Below are 16,309 nucleotides of genomic sequence, written 5' to 3' on the forward strand. Positions count from 1 at the left end.
GTCGTTGGGAAGGAGTAGAAAGGCTGGGAGGATTGGGGGGGGGGACAGAGGACCCGAAGTGCTGATGGATTTTGTTGATCCTTTCACTAAAAAACATAAGCAGAGTGTTGCATGTCTCAGAGGAATAGAAGTGTGAGGGGAGAGAGATAGGAGGTTGTGTGATTTTGTGATAGAGGGAAAAGAGGGCCCGTGAGTTTCCAGGATTAGAGTCAATGAGTCCAGAGTAATATTGCGATTTTGCATGAGTGATACAGTCCTTGTAATGGGTAAGGTGAGTTGCGTACATGTCCTTGTGAGTAGTGAGCCCAGACTTCCTGTAAAGTCTTTCAAGTTGGCGAGATTTTGCCTTGATGGAGCGGAGATGGGCAGTGAACCAGGGTGCAGACCGGGTGAATTGGACTGACCGGGACTTTACAGGAGCCAGGGCGTTGAGGGTGTTCGTGAGGTCCACGTTGTACCGGGAAACAAGTTCATCAGGAGATGAGTTGCAGTCCGGAGTCAGGATTGCGATCATCTCAGCGAGGGTGGCAACATTGATGTCCTTGATGTTGCGATATGAGATGACACGGGGGGTTTGGGGAGAGAGAGGGTGATGGAAACAGTGAAAGAAACTAGGAAATGGTCTGTTATGGGGAGTTCATTAGCTGTGCAATTCTTAGGGATAAGGCCAGACATGCAAATGAGGTCCAGGGTGTGGCCTTTTATGTGGGTGGGAAAGTCCGAGAATTGATGGAGACCAAAGCTGTCGAGTGAGGAGGTGAAGTCTTTCGTGAGGGGAAGAGTGGAATTGTCCATGTGGATGTTGAAGTCCCCGAGAATAATTACATTTGGTGACAGGGTGGAGAGGTGTGTGAGGACATCAGATAATTCTTTTAGAAAGTCACAATGTGGTTTTGGTGCACGATATACAGCGGCTATGATGGTGGGTGAGGGTCCAGAAATTTTACAAGCAAGGCATTCAAACGATAGGGTTTCTTGGAGTGAAACTTGAAGGATTTTCCAGTTCTTGCGGTAAATTATCGCCAGACCACCTCCGCGGCCTGAGAGGCGGGGCTTAGAAATGTAAACAAAGCCTGGCGGAGTCGCGCCATTGAGCTCGGAGAAGTCTCCCGCCATTTGCCAAGTCTCATTTATACAAAAAAAGTCAAGCTTACGGTCAATAAGAATGTCTTGGATAAGACACCCCTTTCCCGTAAGCGAGCGGACGTTGACGAGGCCGAAGTTGACGCTGGTGGCGTCCCCACTACGAGGCGCATTAGCCGACCTAGCCAGGCCGGCTAACATACGGTGATCGACCGAGCGGCTGCTCCTTCTGCGCGGCTGGCGGACGGATGACCACAGGGAGGTGATATCCTTGGAGCCATCGAGGTGAAAGCCTCGACGTGATCCGCGGTGGATATACCGCCGGGAAGGGCGACGAGCGATTTCCGGGAACCGGAGAATCGCCGGTACCTCGGTTCTCGACCATAATTCGTTCCAGGACCCTGTGCGAAAAGCAATTTTTTCGAACACCGAAACCATCTCTTTGCTCCTGTCACTTGCGAGTCGACAGCGGGGGGTCTGCCTCTCCCGGCCGTTCTCCACCTGCTGTCAATTCTCTAATCACGGACACGGGGCATTTATACGGTTCGCGATCACCTCACCAATGCCGGATGATTGACGCACCTCGCCACCGTACCTGGACTCTTCCTTCGATGCGCGAGTGTATCCGGTCCGAGGTATTTTCCCTGCATCCCGTGAATTTATGTCGTCTTCCGGGATTGCGTAATTTTGCACCCTCGTGTGCCATTTGCTTTTTGGCGTAGTAAGCGGGTCGGATCACCCCCTGCCTTCTTACTCGCTGTGTTTTCTTTTATTTGTGAATAAAAACCCTGCGTGGTTAGTACGTGTCTGTTTTGGGATCCCAAACATTCCACTACGTTCCGACGAGTCATCTGCCGTCACTCTCGCTCGGAACGTGACAGCTACGGATGACTCGGCTACAGGATGTTCTTTTCTCTTCAAATATCTATCCAATGACACTTGCTCTCACTCCCACAGTCAGATCACTAGATTTCACAGCCTCCTTATTCTTTGATTAGGGGCTAAAACTCTTCGTACATCTATATTAAACGCTAGAGCAAAACGCAGCACGTCGGCTAGCGACAACAGTTGGTCACGGAGAGAGCGATACACCCGTGCGCCGCGAGGGTGGGGAGCTGAGCGGCGCACTCACGCGTCGTATTGGCGTTCGAACACCGATTGATGTTCGAACGCTGAAGCAAGAATATCTCTAATATTTTGTTCGAACACCGATTTGTTCGAACTGTGAGGCGTCCGAGAACCGAGGTACCACTGTACTTTGTTTTTCATTGGGCAGCCTATCTTTTGGATGCACTAATTTTTGCCTTAAAGTGTTTATCGGTTTGAAATAAGTAGGAATTTAGTGTTGTCAAAGTACTCTGTTATTTTTCAGAAACTCCTGCAATGTAAGGTACTGCTACTCCTCTCCTTTTTGTATCTTCAAAATTCTTGGTTTCATTCCCTATTCTTTCTTTCTGACATTTGTTAAACGACCACTGAGGGTACCCACAGTTTGTGAGTGCTCTCCTGATATGTTTTGACTCCTTTTCTCTGCCTTTGACGCTTGTTGGTATTAGTTTAGCCCTATGCTGGAGGGTTCTGATAACTCCTAGTTTGTTTTGTAGAGGATGGTTCGAATCGAAAACTAAGTATTGGTCAGTGTGCGTAACCTTCCTAAAGACTTCTGTTTTTAGCGCTCTGTCCTCTTTTATAATTACTTTACAATCCAAAAAGGCTAGTTGGTTCTCTTTAATGTCCTCGCGAGTAAATTTAATGTTGATGTCTACGGAGTCAAGGTGATCACCTTAACTCGGTAGACAACACCTTAACCTTAACTGCGAAGGATTGAATTTCTTGTTTTTTAATTATGACAAAAGTATCGTCCACATATCTAAACCAGTGTCTCGGTTTTGTCCCCGGGAAGGATGTGAGGGCCTGTTTCTCCATCTCTTCCATGCACAGATTAGCCACTATGGGTAAAACTGGTGAGCCCATAGCACAACCATGAATTTGTAAAAATTTTCCCTAAATTGAGAATACGTAGTATTAAGGCATATTTCCAATAAGTGGCAGATGTGGTCCGGTTTAAGTTTAAACTTAAACTTAAACTGGGGGAGCAGAGGACTATTCCCTGAGGCTACACTGATGACTTCCATTGTCCTGACTGATTACTTCTATTGTCCTGCCTAATCAGTGTAGCCTCAGGGAATAGTCCTCTGCTCCCCCCAACCTTAGAGCAGGGACCTATGACAACAGAGGTCTGGCACCGCCACCACTGTACAGTAGGGATATATATATGACAAATTTACCAGCAAATTTTAGTTCGCTGACCAAGCCTATTGGATGAGAAGCAAAACGTCAGACACCTTCAAAGAAGTACAGATGACGGCTGAAGAAACCTTTTCATCGACAGAGTTTATGTGTGTTAATGAGAGGGACCCAAGTACAAGAGTGATGCTACAGGGAGAAGAGATGAAGAAGGAGGAAAATTTTAAGTATTTGGGGCCAAATGTCCAGAACAATGGAGAGTGTGAAAAAGAAGTGAACAAGCGTGTCCAGGCAAGGTGGAACGGCTGGAGAAAAATGTCAGGTGTGATGTGAGATCGAAAGGTTTCAGCTAGGATGAAAGCAAAGCTGTTTAAAACTGTGGTAAGAACAGCCATGATGTTAGGAATGACAGTAAGACTGTGCCACTGAAGAAAATACAGGAAGTAGAGCTAGAGGTAGCAGCGATGAAGATGTCCAGGTTTTCTTTGGGAGTGACCAGGTTAGATAGTATCAGGAATGAGCATATCAGAGGGACACCTATTAGAGGCTCTGGAGAGAAAGTCAGAAATGCTAGACTGAGATGGTTTGGGACATGTCCAGAGGAGCGAGAGTGATTATATCGGAATGATACTGAGCCTTGAACGGCCAGGCAGGAGACCGAAAGAAGTCCTCAGAGGAGGTTTATGGATGTTGTCAAAGAGGACTTGAAGGTGGCTGGTGTGAGAGAAGAGGATGCACAAAACTGATTCTGACACTGATTCGCTGTGGAGACCGCTGAAGTTTGAATGTTTATGTAGTCCTAAAACTCAATATTCTATGGGTCCTGGAATTCAACTGACAATGACACATTTAAGCACATTTCTGGCAGTGAATGGGTCAAAACAAGATTATCGGTTCAAAATTTCCTTTGGGTTTTCGAGCAGCCCGGTGGGTTCAATCATCGCTCCAGCCTATCTGTGTAGACTAGAGTTTGCGTGTTCTCCCCAGGCCTGTGTGGGTTTTCTCCTGTTTTCTCCCACTTACCAAAAACATGTTTGGCAGGCTAATTTAACACTTAAAATTGTCACATGGTGTGAATGTGAAAACGGATAGTTATTTGTCTTTTTGTGCCTTGCCATTCATTAGCGGGCAAACGGTACAGTGTCCTCCGCCTACTGCCTAAATAATAAAAATAATGCATGACATTTTAAGTGCCTTTCAAAGCTCCCTTGGACACTTTACAGTCACAGAGAAGCATAGGTACTATAATAAATAAAATACAAACACAAATAGTGAGGATTAAGCAGAATGGTAAATGAAGAAATGAATGCATTTCCTTTGATTTCTTTTTGTCCTGTTTCCAATTTCAATGCTCTCATTAACAATATGTCACTGATCACTTTTCTTTGTGTTAATAGAAATAATTATTGAAACAACAATTTGGATTTTCAATTTCAAATAACATTTTTTCCATCAATCAGAGTGGGAAAATGTTTGTCACACAGCAGCTCCTTTAATAACCCTTTTTAGGAATGAAAAAAAGAGTAATATAAAATTATGAATAGCATATTCAAGGTAAACTAGTACTCTAGCTCTGTAATCACTCTAACCATTGTCACAGATCTTATATTTCACAGGACCATACTTTCGGAATTCTCCAGAATTTCACACTTGGACCACAATAGCGTGACTTTGAAATGGTACACTGACTTTCTTCACCGACTGTACAACTGTTATGTATTTTTGAGCTCAGGTTTGCATATTGCCCCTCAGCTGTCATTGGGTGGTACCACCGCACAACGGTAGACTAACATTATGGAATGTCCAGAAAGCTTTTGGGTTCTGTGCAGTATCCTTGTTTACATAACTTTACTGAGAAGAATTGTGAATTTCTCAACTGTGAGATGAATGAAAATGAATCTAATCTAATATCCAATGGGATCTGTTGTACCCACTTATCGAGTTTGGGGTCAGTGCACGACTGTCACCATTAACTTCGAGGGTCTCTCTATCTCCTCTCTGAGCCCTTGGTTTTTCTCTAGTTTCTTATATTCCTTCTTTCTGATGTTCACATCACTTGGATAGCTACATCCAGTACAAAGGCTTTCCTCTGCGGTTTATCTATGATCACAATATCTGGTTGGTTCGCCATTACCGTCTTGTCTGTCTGTATCTGGAAGGCCCACAGAATGTTTGCTTGGTCATTCTCCACCTATGGAGGTGTTTCCAATTTTGACCTTGGGGTTACCAGTCCATACTCCGCACAGAAGTTTCGCGATTAAGCCAGATACCTGGCTATGAAGCTTTCCCTGCCAGCACCTTACACCCTGCAGTTATGTGTTGGAATGTCTCAGGTGCCTCTATGCACACGCTACACCTTGGGTCATTTCTGATATGGTATATCTGGGCCGCTCTGGTGCTGGTGTCCGTCCGTCCCCCATTTTAGCTTGGGTCCTCTACTACAGGCCAGGAAGCTCGACGTTTCTGCGCAGCATTCATGCGGTTCCTAGAACTGCGCTTTTCTGGACCGAAATATCCGATGTTGTTCCTGGGATATGTTGCAACCACTCGTCTTGTTTGCCCCGAGTGTTCCGACCACCACAGGCACGACTGTCACCTTCACCTTCCAGGCCCACTCCAGCTCCTCTCTGAGCCCCTGGTATTTCTCTAGTTTCTCGTGTTCCTTCTTTTTGATGTTTCCATCAATTGGGGCTGCTACATCCACTACAACAGCTTTTCTCTGCCTTTTATATATGATCATGACATCTGGTTGGTTCGCCGTTGTGAATATATACATACAGTAAAGTCTCGTTATATCGATATCGGATATATCGATAGTCCCGGTTATATCGATACTATTTCTATGCACGCACGGAGAAAATTACATGCAAACAGGGTCGGATATATCGATAGTCCCGGTTATATCGATATTTTTTCGGACTCCCTTGAATATCGATATAACGAGACTTTACTGTATATACACATATCGATCAGTGTATACACAGTAAAGTCTCGTTATATCGATATTCAAGGGAGTCCGAAAAAATATCGATATAACCGGGACTATCGATATATCCGACCCTGTTTGCATGTAATTTTCTCCGTGCGTGCATAGAAATAGTATCGATATAACCGGGACTATCGATATATCCGATATCGATAAAAAATATTTTACTGTATATATATATATATATAGTGCAGTGCACAATGAAGGGGTCTCACCCCCTGAAGGAACAATAGCAGACATTGAAAACAGCTACAAGTACCTCGGTATACCACAGGCCAATGACAACCTCGAACTCGCAACAAGGAAAGCGACCAAACACCTCCAGCGGGTGAGGCAAGTCCTGAGAAGCCAGCTCAATGGCAAGAACAAGACCGGGGCAATAAACAGCTACGCCCTGCCAGTGATCAGATACCCTGCAGGAATAATAAGGTGGCCAAAGGAAGAGATCCAGACCACGGATGTTAAGACCCGAAAACTCCTCACCATGCATGGAGGGTTCCATCCCAAGTCCAGCACCCTGAGACTGTACAAAGCCGTAAGGAAGGAGGCCGCGGACTAGTGAGTGTGAGAGCCACTGTCCAGGATGAAACATCCAGACCACGGATGTTAAGACCCGAAAACTCCTCACCATGCATGGAGCGTTAAATCTCAAGTCCAGCAACCTGAGACTGTACACAAGACGTAAGGAAGGAGGCCGCGGACTAGTGAGTGTGAGAGCCACTGTCCAGGATGAAACATCAAAGCTCAATGAATACATCAAAGATAAGGCTCCAACGGATGATGTACTCAGAGAATGTCTCAGACAATGGGGAACAGAGGATGAGGTGCTGGAAGAGGGACAATCATGGGAGGAAAAGCCCCTACACGGGATGTACCACCGAACCCTAACTGAAGTGGCTGATCTCAAGAAGTCCTATCAGTGGCTAGAGAGGGCTGGCCTAAAGGACAGCACAGAGGCACTCATCCTGGCTGCTCAAGAGCAGGCCCTGAACACCAGAGCCATAGAGGCACGGAAATACCACAGCAGGCAAGACCCAAGGTGTAGGTTGTGCAAAGAGGCACCTGCGACAATCCAACACATAACTGCAGGGTGTAAGATGCTGGCAGGGAAAGCCTACATGGAGCGCCATAACCAGGTGGCTGGCATAGTCTACCAAAATATCTGTGCGGAGTATGGACTGGAAACCCCAAGGTCAAAATGGGAAACACCTCCCAAGGTAGTAGAGAATGACCGAGTGTGTGTGTGTGTGTGTGTGTGTATGTGTGTGTGTGTGTGTAACATCCGATTTACAACCGGCGCGAGTTACAGCCACTCGTACTTATGACCACTAGATTTTATTGGTATTGTAATTAAAGAAATAAACTTTACAATATAATAAAGTTATTTTATTTATCTTGGTGATGGTCGTTGATGGCTTGATGAAATGAAGTGGGCAACTTGAGGAATGATTCCTTGTAAGCTTTGGCAGCTTTATCGTCAGACTATCAAGTGTCCAGGTGGCATGTGCAGGTTATTAGTGGAGCCTGATTGATGGGATATTTTAACCTTGCAGTCTACACTCTGCCTTTGAACTATCAATGAAGTCCGAGTCCTAATAATGTCAAACGAGTCCTAATTTCAGTGTTTTTTATCAATTTTTTCACTCTCTCTGTCGTCTACCGATCTATTAATATTTGCAGCTCTGTGTTTCTGTAACTCCCCCCCAGTGCTGCATTTTTGACCAATCATGTGCGGCTTTAATGTATTTTATTTGCAGCTCCCTCGCTCCCTCCCTCTCTCGCTCCCTACCTACCTCCCTCTCTCTCTCACCTCCCCTCCGTGTGGCTGCCGCTGCTCACCCGCAGAAAAGATCCTACGACTGTAAAGTGTCCTTGAGAGGTTTAGAAGGCACGTATAAATGAAATGTATTATTATTATTATTAAACATTTATCGTAGTTAGCATTAAATAGACACTTCACGACTCATTTTTGAACACTCAGTTTAAAACAAATTGTTGTCAAGTCTGGAAGTCAACTGGGTCAATTACCTTCCTTATCCAGCCAATGTTTCCGTAATCGGTAGAGTAACACCTGATGATGTACATATGGCAGCAGAAACTTGACACACCAGGTCTCTAATCCCAGCTTGTTCTCCACCACAATGACGGGGCTTCGGTTGGAACGTCCCTCTCCAAATGGAATCAATCCAATCTCATCACTGTGGAAGGAGATAATGAATTTAGGGATAACACAGGTATGGACTGTTGACCGTGAATGCTTAGTACACTTTCAAGCCGCTATAAGCGACAAACATTTATTACTCTTGGAATAGAGAACAAAATGCGTGTTCACACCAGTTACTTCATGCTCGTAAATGCTTGCTCTAGCTGCAAACGATCGTTCACCAGATGTTGGCCTACAGTTTTGTGATTCGTTTTTTCCCTTGTTATAAGGACACTATGAACCACTTCAAAATTCCCCTGTAACACAAACAATGCAGGTGAACATCTGACAAATGACACCTGTTTAATGAACGTTTAATGAACCCTAACAAAACCTAAAGAGAGTATGAAATGTAATTTCTTGGAGACGTAGTGAATGCAAAACAAAGTTGGAAGCAGTCAAAGTCAAAATGAAAAATATCTAAACCATAGGGAGCATGTTGAATAACCATGGATGCGCTGAATAAGATTGTTCATTGTTTATCCCTGTTTTGAAACTACAAAAAAGAGCACTTTGTATTACTAATGGAACATAGTCCAACTCGGGGCCCAAGTAGGCAGCCGTCAGAAAGTGCATTCATGACCCTTGCTTTTTTGTTGATTTTGTGTTTTCTTTTGTCACTTTGAGTTGTTCTGCATCGTGTGGAACTGATGTGGATTGTTTTTCAACATTTTTGGCCATGACATTCATTAAGGAGGAGACTGCTGAGCAGTTGCACCTTTTCGGCAACACCAATATGCCAGCATTGTTATATATTGTTATGTATATGGATATATATATATATATATACAGTAAAGTCTCGTTATATCGATATCGGATATATCGATAGTCCCGGTTATATCGATACTATTTCTATGCACGCACGGAGAAAATTACATGCAAACAGGGTTGGATATATCGATAGTCCCGGTTATATCGATATTTTTTCGGACTCCCTTGAATATCGATATAACGAGACTTTACTGTATATATATATATATATATATATATATATATATATATATATATATATATATATATATATATATATATATATATATATATATATATCAGAAAATCTTTAACCATCCCACAATGGGGAAATTTGCAGTCCACACCAACAATTTGAAAGGGGATGGGGTGAAAGGATAAAAAACAAGATATTCTAAGCATAGTAAAAATGTCAGCAGACTGAGATGTATACTGTAAATGTGTCTAATATATATATATATATATATATATATATATACAGTAAAGTCTCGTTATATCGATATTCAAAGTGGAAAAAGTCAAATATGTACTGTCATTTCGTTCTCCTATGCATGGCCTAAAAGTCCACTCTGATCTTGCTCACGGCACGTACGCATTCACATGTGCAAGTGTGTGTGTGTGTGTGTGTGTGTGTGTGTGTGTGTGTGTGTGTGTGTGTGTGTGTGTGTGTGTGTGTGTGTGTGTGTGTGTGTGTGTGTGTGTGTGTGTGTGTGTGTGTGTGTGTGTGTGTGCAGTACAGTATATGCTGTATATGTATATCTCTTCTTCTTTTCATTTCGGCAAGGGGTCGCCACAGCAAATGAGTGTATCAGTGTATCAGTGTCCTCCATCTTGAGAGGTTTGATCTGCATGTTTGTTTTGGCCAAGCTTTTACATCGGATGCCCTTCCTGACACAACCCTCTGTATTTATCCGGGTATATACTGTATGTATATATGTATAGTGGGACATCGGCTTATGCACTTAATTGGTTCACCAAGCATTACGGTTACAACAGTCCTAACAGGGCTGGTTAAAAAAAACAGGTACGAGAGACAGGTACTAACAGCAGCAACACGTTAGCACTGGCTACAAGGTCTGGGTACAAAAACATACCAAGTTACTGAGACACGGAAGAAATACATTCGCACTCACTAGGAGGGCTGGTTACAAAAACATAGCAAGTTGTTAAGATCTCATCTTATGTCACATTAGAATAGCGTCAGATATTCCTCGCCACACACACTCTCATTCTCTCTTTGGTTGTTTCTGTAAGTGTCACTTTCATCCTGAGTTAAAGTCACTCCCGAGCTTGTGCTGTCCTCTCCGTCACGCAGCAGACGGCTCTCGGAAACCTGTTGGTGATGCTTGATTTTTTTCACACTTCTCCGCGCTATCAGGACCCACTGGCTGACTTGTGCAAAAGTTGCTCTTTGAATACTTCAATTAGTCCAGAATATTTCAGCCTGGATCATCACCAGAACCTCCTCTTCTCACCACATTACCCCTGTCCACCAAGAGCTCCACTGGCTCCCGGTCATATATAGAATCAACTTTAAAATTCTTCTTTATACATTTAAAGCTATGCATAACCTTCCCCCCCCCCAAACCTATCTGACCTTCAAATTCTGATTCCCTCTCATTCCATCAGATCCTCTTCCTCCCTCCACCTCTGTGTGCTCCCTGCCCGTCTCAACACGATGGGGGACAGAGCTTTCAGCCGCTCCGCCCCCAAACTCTGGAACTCACTTCCTCCCAACATTTGTAAGCTTGATTCTCTTCCCATCTTCAAATCCCATCTCAAAATCCACCTATTTCAAATTGCATTTTCGGTGTACCTCTCTCAGGACTGAAGTTCTGTTTGTGTTGTAATGTAAGGAAAGAGATGCCCATTTCACAGTAAGATCAGAGCATTGTCATCAAATGGTGAGTATAGTTTTAGCTTTTTTGAATGTTGCTGTGATGATTACCATTTTGTGTTTGGGATCCTTTTACTGAGCGAGTTGCTTGTTCTCTAGCCACAAAGGGACATATGTCTTCTTGTGCCGGTCACAAGCCCGGATAAATACAGAGGGTTGTGTCAGGAAGGGCATCCGACGTAAAAGCTTGGCCAAAACAAACATGCAGATCAAACCTCTCAAGATGGAGGACACTGATTTGCTGTGGCGACCCCTTGAAGGGAAAAGCCGAAAGGAAAAGAAGATGAAGATTGGCATACAACAGTGATTTTCGATCAATGAGTGCTCGCAAAAAAAATCAACAACGCCTCAGCCATATGCTTGCTTTTACAAGGTTAAAATGAATAGCACACGTACAGATGACCAAATAAACAGCCAAAGAGAAACAATAAACTTTGTGTGTTGCGCTCACATTCCAGAATACAGTCAAGGCACACAGATAAGCCGCTGCCGCTACAACAAGGAGTAATTAGGGGCATGACAGACGCAATTTCGGCCAGCAAATATCACAGACAGACACACTTACATGTTAGGATTCCTCTTAAGTGCATTAGTAATGTCTTTAACTACTCTTTTGACTAAGACATCGATCTCTGACTGTAACTCCGCCATTTTCGGTCACCATATGACGTTCGGTGACGTACAGATTACTGGTTCCGGGTCAAATGAACGTCGACGGTTTTACGTCCCTCGATGAATTCTAAGGGCCCGAAGTATTAGTCATGGGAATTCCGGCACTTTTCAGGGAGCCGGTCCTTTTGGATCGGCTCACTTAAAAGATCCGGCTCTTTGGGCTGCCAAATGGCTCTTCAATTATTATTATTTTTGCCTAAATTAATTTACAACAAAAAATCATGTAAAATTATGCGAAAAACAAATTAAACAAATTGTCAAAAATATACAGTATATTACAATTATATGGCTTTATTCATATTCTTCTGACCATACTCAACATAGAGTACAACATGAAGTGATTAAAAAAATATGTTGAAATACAAAAATAAAGACCCATCTCAAGACAAGATGAACAAAAAGGTCCAATCTCTGATGTGTATATTTACTGAAATGTAACTATGTACAGTAAAAGAACCAATCAGTTTGATTCCCAATAGCAAATTATAAATTAACATTTGTAAAACAAAAACCAACATCCAAAAGCTTTAGGTAGTTTTTAGCGAAGATTAACATTGACAAAAATCAAGTGCCTCAGCTTTGAGGGGTAATCCTGTTTCTCCTCTCTGTTAATATCTGCCCTGTTTTAGAGAAGATTCTCTCTGATGGGACAGATGTTGCTACAATACACGTGTCATCACATGTGTAAGTCGTGGGTACACTGAATCCTTGGCCTCCCACCAGCTCAAAGGGTCTCCACTTCTCTGTAAAAGGGGCTCCTCAAGATAGGAACTCATTTCTAGAAATGCATCTGATGAATGATTTGGTCCTGTCATGTTTCCAGTTTCTCACTCTTCAAAGAACCTCCAAACAGCAGATGCCTGTGGCCCCTCTTGTTGGTGCTCTGATGCCTCTTCTTGGCCCCTTGGCAGTGAAGTTGAATGGTTGGATCTTGCTGCTGCTGCTGCAGTTATTCTCTGAAGAGCTTCGTCAACTGCTCTATTGTCAGTGAAGGACAGCTTCTTAAATCAAGAGTCAAGAATGGCAGTTTCTGACAGAATCCAGCAGATGGGTCACCATGTTGAAATTGTCAATGAAGTGGCATGTAACTGACATGTAGGATGTTGTGGTTTGGGATGTCCAGTAGTCAGTTGTCAGACAAACAGCGGTGGTTTTTTTGACCCGTTCTTGGACTGCAGCACATTCTCTGTCATATAGGTCTGGTATGATTCTTTGAGACAATGTTTTCCTGCTTGGAATAGCATAGATTGGGTTGAGAGCATGAGTATATTTCATGAATCATCTGTCATCCACGATGGAAAATGGCTGAAAATCACTTGCAATCATTTCTTCATCAATTGAGTTCTGTTTCGCCGGGATTATAGCCTTTTTGTATAAAGTGTCTCAAGGAGCTCGGGGTTGTATGTCTTGGAAGTTGTGGCATTTCAGCAACAGATGCAGACACACTAGACGAGTGGTGGGCAAACTACGGCCCGTGGGCCACATGCGGCCCTTTTGCCTTTTTCATCCGGCCCGCCAAAGATTGGCACAGAATTGCTCAAATCATAAAAAGTAAAGTCTCGTTATATCGATATCGGATATATCGATAGTCCCGGTTATATCGATACTTTTTCTATGCACGCACGGAGAAAATTACATGCAAACAGGGTCGGATATATCGATAATCCCGATTATATCGATATTTTTTCAGACTCCCTTGAATATCGATATAACGAGACTTTACTGTAACATAATTGTGACAACATTCATTTGACCTTTTCCTGCAATACATGAACATGGTTCAGTTATATTTATTTAGTAATTTGTACTTTAAAGTTATTTTCCATTTAACTTTACCATGTTTTGATTTTTTGTTTGTGGTTCATGGCTTTTCAGGGTGTTGACAGAGGATGGTTAAATCAGAAGGAAGCCAAGTGTTGAACAGAATAAGTTAGTTTAATCTTGTAGACAGTATGGGGCATCGTGGGGTGTCGGCCAAGGAGGGACAGAAAGGAAAGAGGAAGAAACGCGGACTGGGACGGACAGGGTGCGACGCAATAGGATGTGACGTAATGGAATGTGACGTCATGTAAAGGCAGGCAGGATGATGTATCAGGAAGTCCAAACCAGAACAAAATGATGCAAAAAGATGTTTAAAGATGTTCGTATAGCGAATTACCCTAACAGGTAATATGATAATAATGTTTTTTTTTAATTCATTTTTTCTATGCTACAGTTTATATAAAGAATGCTGACATGACATTTTAAACAAAACACGTTATCTGTTGCCAATTGGTGTTCAATGAAGTTCTGTGATAAAAATATCAGTGACGACGATAGATGGTGAACAAAAAACTACTTTATTCTAGTGAGACAGAAAAAGCACTTCTCTCGTCTAGGCAAGAGCGAAGTCAGGAGCACACGAACAAAGATCAGCACACAGAACAAAGAGGGAGAGCTTCCGCTCTGACTAGTTTTTGAACGTCCACAGCAGCGATCTGTTGTCCAATCAGCTACGGACAACTCAGTGTTGGCCGGACATAGATTGAAACTTGATACTCGTTACATCCTGCTTTCATACTGTTCGACTGATACTTTATTCCATATAGTCTGAATTGAACATGCAATAACATAATATGTAGTAAACTAACATGGGATAACATAATATGTTTACTAATCTAAACATGAATGACATAATATGTTTACTAATGCGCATAAGCACTCTATCAGAAACCTTGAAGGGAAAAACCAGGGGAGAGGATTTGTACAACAGTGTGGCGGCGGCCATGTTACGGCACAAGCTACCTTGGAGTAAACTCGCCAACGTTACCACAGATGGATCGCCAAATCTGACTGGACAAAACGTCAGATTGCTCAACAGAATCCAGGAGCGGGTGAAAGAGCACAACGATGAGCAGGAGGTCATTTTCTTACACTGCATCATCCACCAAGAAGCACTGCGTAAATCTGTACTGCAGCACGACGACGTAGTGAAGCAAGTTGTAAAACTGGTTATCTTCATTTGAGTGAGGGGACTTCATCATCGTCAGTTTATCAAGTTTCTGGAAGATATTGATGCTGACCACCATGACTTGCTTTACCACTCCAATGTCCGCTGGTTAAGTCTGGGGAAAGTTTGTCAACCAGTGTGGGAGCTCAAACGGGAGATGATCTCATTTTTGGAGCTACTTGTGAAAGCTGACGATTTTCCGGAGCTGAGTGACACAGATTGACTTTGCGATTTAGCTTTTGCGGTGGACATTCTGACACACGTGAACGAGCTGAACGTGGAGCGTCAAGAGAGAGACTGGTTTGTGTATGAAATGTACACAAACGTCAAAGCCTTCAAAAGCAAGTTCACCTTATTCTCAAAGCAAATGTAAAAAGTCATTTGCTCATTTCCCCACACTGGCGACACTGAAAGAGGCCCCTGGACATGTGAAAAAATACAGCAAATCACTGGATGACCTGCATGGAGATTTCTGCCGTCGGTTCTTGGACTTTGAAAAAATGGACAAGTCACTTCAGCTGGTTTCATGTCCCTTCACACAAGATCCTGAGAGTGCCAGTTCTGTCCTGGGCTGCTCGCTGGACTCTCTGGAGGAGGTGGGCAACAGATGGACGCTTGCTAAACTAAAAGCTATGATGGACAGCCCCTCCCAAGCCCTCCTGACCACCCTGACAGCACTGGGTAGCTCCTTCAGCCAGAGACTGTTACACCCGCGCTGCAAGAAAGAGATGTACCGGCGCTGATTGATCCCCAGTGTGATACTGTCTTGAAGGAGAAGTTCAACTCTGTTAAACTGGATGAGTTTTATGCTTCATTAAGTGCAGCCAAATTTCCAAACATCCAAAAGATGGCACTGAGCATGCTGGTGTTTGTCATGATCTGGTTGGCGACCAACGGGGGGCGCTGTCGGCCCCGCCTGCACTTGCACAGGTGCTGGTCGTTTCCAATCAGTGACACTCAAAAGGACCCCCGGCACGACCATTCGGTGTCGGGTAATTGTTAAATGTCATTGTATGCGGTTGAACACATGGTACGCTGTTGTATGCAATTGTATGCATTGTGTGCAGTGCATGTGTTTGTTTAATCTTGGCGGACTTTTAATCTTGGTTTTCTTTTGATACTTTGTATTTTTTTTTTTCCGTTCAGAAAATTTTGATGTTTTAGATTTTGTTCCTGCTGACTTTATTTTAATACAATTTATCAAACACAACCTCCTGCTACCTCCTGCCTGCTATTTTGGGATCCGCACCTGCCATCACCACCCTGCAAACCGTGACAGTGTTGTTTGGCTGTACGTATGTCTGTGAACAGACTTTTAGTGTAATGAACACCAACAAAGCACCCCACCGATCCCAGTTAAGTGATGAACACCATCGAGAATTGCCACAACAAAACTGACACTGGACTTTGATGCACTGGCAAAAACAGGCGATCAACAACACTGTTCCCATTAAAGTCATGTGAGTAATACCACTGTCAAGC

At 43.4% G+C, this 16,309-nt stretch overlaps 1 protein-coding gene across 2 annotated transcripts in view; it reads right to left on the minus strand.

Annotated features, from left to right (window-relative positions):
• The window catches only part of ptar1 (protein prenyltransferase alpha subunit repeat containing 1), a 35,529-nt gene extending 23,679 nt beyond the window's left edge, over positions 1 to 11,850 (minus strand). For both annotated transcript variants that reach the window (XM_088995132.1, XM_088995131.1), the window contains exons 1-2: positions 11,732 to 11,850; positions 8,345 to 8,514 (exon numbers count right to left, since the gene is read on the minus strand). In XM_088995132.1, coding sequence (XP_088851258.1) covers positions 8,345 to 8,514; positions 11,732 to 11,817 — 256 coding nt within the window. In that variant the 5' untranslated portion in view covers positions 11,818 to 11,850. The remainder of the gene's footprint in view (positions 1 to 8,344; positions 8,515 to 11,731) is intronic.
• Positions 11,851 to 16,309: the final 4,459 nt, after the last annotated feature.

This window comes from Hippocampus bargibanti, linkage group LG04 (assembly GCF_051943395.1).
Source record: "Hippocampus bargibanti isolate YZ-2025 linkage group LG04, ASM5194339v1, whole genome shotgun sequence".
Classification (NCBI taxonomy): Eukaryota; Metazoa; Chordata; class Actinopteri; order Syngnathiformes; family Syngnathidae; genus Hippocampus; species Hippocampus bargibanti.